Below are 2,130 nucleotides of genomic sequence, written 5' to 3' on the forward strand. Positions count from 1 at the left end.
CTCTCCTTTCATACTGTTTATGAAACAACAACAGCCATGAACAGTTCCAGTATGACCAGAATACACCTAACCCGCAGTGCCCTGCCAACACACGTATCTGATATCCACATTCCTGTGTTGTTCCTGGATCAAGAGAAAAATGTTGGTCTAGGATCAACATTGCAACAGACAAATCAATGCCAAAACGTTGAGATTTTTGCTGAATTTGAATAAACTTAGAGTGGCGTTGGGCAGAAATACTGTGGGACTGGGCAAAAGTGACAGAAACGGGAGCGAGCAGTAGTGGTCACAAATTCAGCGGCGCTGGGATTTTAAAAATTGTTTTGCAAAGGACCGATAAAAAGATAAATTGACACAAACCATTACCTTTGCCTGCATCATATGTAGAAATAATGTGTAATTTGTACTATACAGAGACTATGGTGTAGCTTATGAAAGCGGCCAGCAAAGTTCTCTATTCAAGTTCATCCATTCCCTTGCAGTCAATTTAGAAAATGGCAGCAGTAAAAGAAGTAGCTGGAAATGCCTAGGAAATGACAGTACTGATCGAGCCAATCACAGTCATTGTAGACTTCATCCACTCAGTGTTTAATTTAATTTCAATGGAGGTGCAGGCTCAGTTACTGAATTATGGCATTGGGTTTCAGGGAGGTTTGAAGTTATGCTGTACATTACCTGTGGTGCAGATTTAACACAGAAGCATGAATCTCACTTAAAATCAGACAAATGTGGTAGTTGTGTGATATGATTTTTGCACTTTTATCAGGCACTATACATTTATCTTCTGCTGGTACCAAAGTATTTTTCATGGTTACATTTTTTAAGATATTGTCAAAATAGTCCTTAGAGTTTTGTTTTCTAAAAATCAAGAGAATGTAATTGAGGTATTTCAGAATACAGGGTGAGAGATATTTGTAATAAAGCACTAAAATGTACAGAGCAATGGCCTTATAAAGGCAAAAAAGTTACTGGATTCATCCTGAGGCTATAGAGAAGGCATTTGACTCTGTACTTTGCTTCTGTGCTGTTGTCTATCCCTGGGAACTATTTTTTATCTGATTTACAGTCTCCCAGGTGAAGCCTGAGTACCCCTTCAGTGTGCAGCTGCAACAAGTGTTCAAACTCAGCCGGCATTGCGTGAAAAAACGTTTTAACCGGTACATCATCATAGTAGTGGTTAGTCAGGGTATAGAGGTCATATGGGTGGTTACTAAAGGGCCAGAATCCATACAGATGTACATTTTCACACAATTCCAGGGCCATGCTAACCATAATGAATCCAGTGCTGAGCCGCCTTTCTTTCAGGCCTTCAGAGCTCCAGAATTGATCCAGACTGTGGAGGTACTGAGCGTTGGAGAAAACAGGTCGAATAGGGCTTTCAAAGTCCTCTATTGTATATGCAGCCCGCTGACACATAGCAGTATTCCTGCCAAAGGAGAAGGCAGGAAGGAGCAGCAGAGAGTTGCCGTACTTGTGCAGACTCTCCACAAATGGAAGGCGACGTCCAGTCAGCGCACCATACCTGTGCAAAAGAAACAGCTGACTTTGAGCAAAAACGCATACATAATGTGAGGTGACAAGTAGGGATAGGAATCGAGAGCTGGTTCTCTAAAAGAACTAGTTCCCAGTGTTTGCCTATCAGTCACATTTGTTGTACTTGTCATCAGCTGTTTTAAGTTCATGTGCCAGAGGAGAAAAAAATTGCGGTGTGGCCTACAGTGTAGATTTGGACATTTAATTATTTTTTATTTAATTATTTTTGTTTTTATTGGGAAATACCTCAAATATATACAAAAATTTTAACAACAGCATGCAATTAAGTTGCAGAATGTAATGTCTTTGACATGCTGCTTAGCGGTGACTCAATGTGAAAACAATGAGGACCCAACGAGCCTCAATAAGAGAGTTGATAAGAAATCAAATTGGAAAGTGATTCTGATAATAGAATCAGAATCGTTAAATTCTTATCAGTTCCCTTCCCTAGTGACAAGGAATTATTTCTTTTGCTCACTTTTGGAAAATGATGCTTGGATTTGCTGTCACAAGGCTAGTTTTGCTGCCAACATCTTTCTCATATCCATTTTCCAAAGGAGGTAAGTTGCACCTGAACAAACAAAAAAGTAGACACAG

General features: G+C 39.8%; 1 protein-coding gene across 1 annotated transcript in view; it reads right to left on the bottom strand.

The window, feature by feature from the left end:
• Positions 1-569: 569 nt before the first annotated feature.
• LOC102200623 (alpha-2,8-sialyltransferase 8E-like) overlaps positions 570-2,130 on the bottom strand; it is a 33,601-nt gene continuing 32,040 nt past the window's right edge. Inside the window, exons 2-3 of the mRNA XM_005726145.2 lie at positions 2,012-2,104; positions 570-1,522 (exon numbers count right to left, since the gene is read on the bottom strand). Of these exons, the coding sequence (XP_005726202.2) occupies positions 1,045-1,522; positions 2,012-2,104 (571 nt within the window). The 3' untranslated portion in view covers positions 570-1,044. The remainder of the gene's footprint in view (positions 1,523-2,011; positions 2,105-2,130) is intronic.

The sequence above is a fragment of the Pundamilia nyererei genome, unplaced genomic scaffold (assembly GCF_000239375.1).
Source record: "Pundamilia nyererei isolate P.nyererei 1_Seehausen unplaced genomic scaffold, PunNye1.0 scaffold00018, whole genome shotgun sequence".
In the NCBI taxonomy this organism is placed as follows: domain Eukaryota; kingdom Metazoa; phylum Chordata; class Actinopteri; order Cichliformes; family Cichlidae; genus Pundamilia; species Pundamilia nyererei.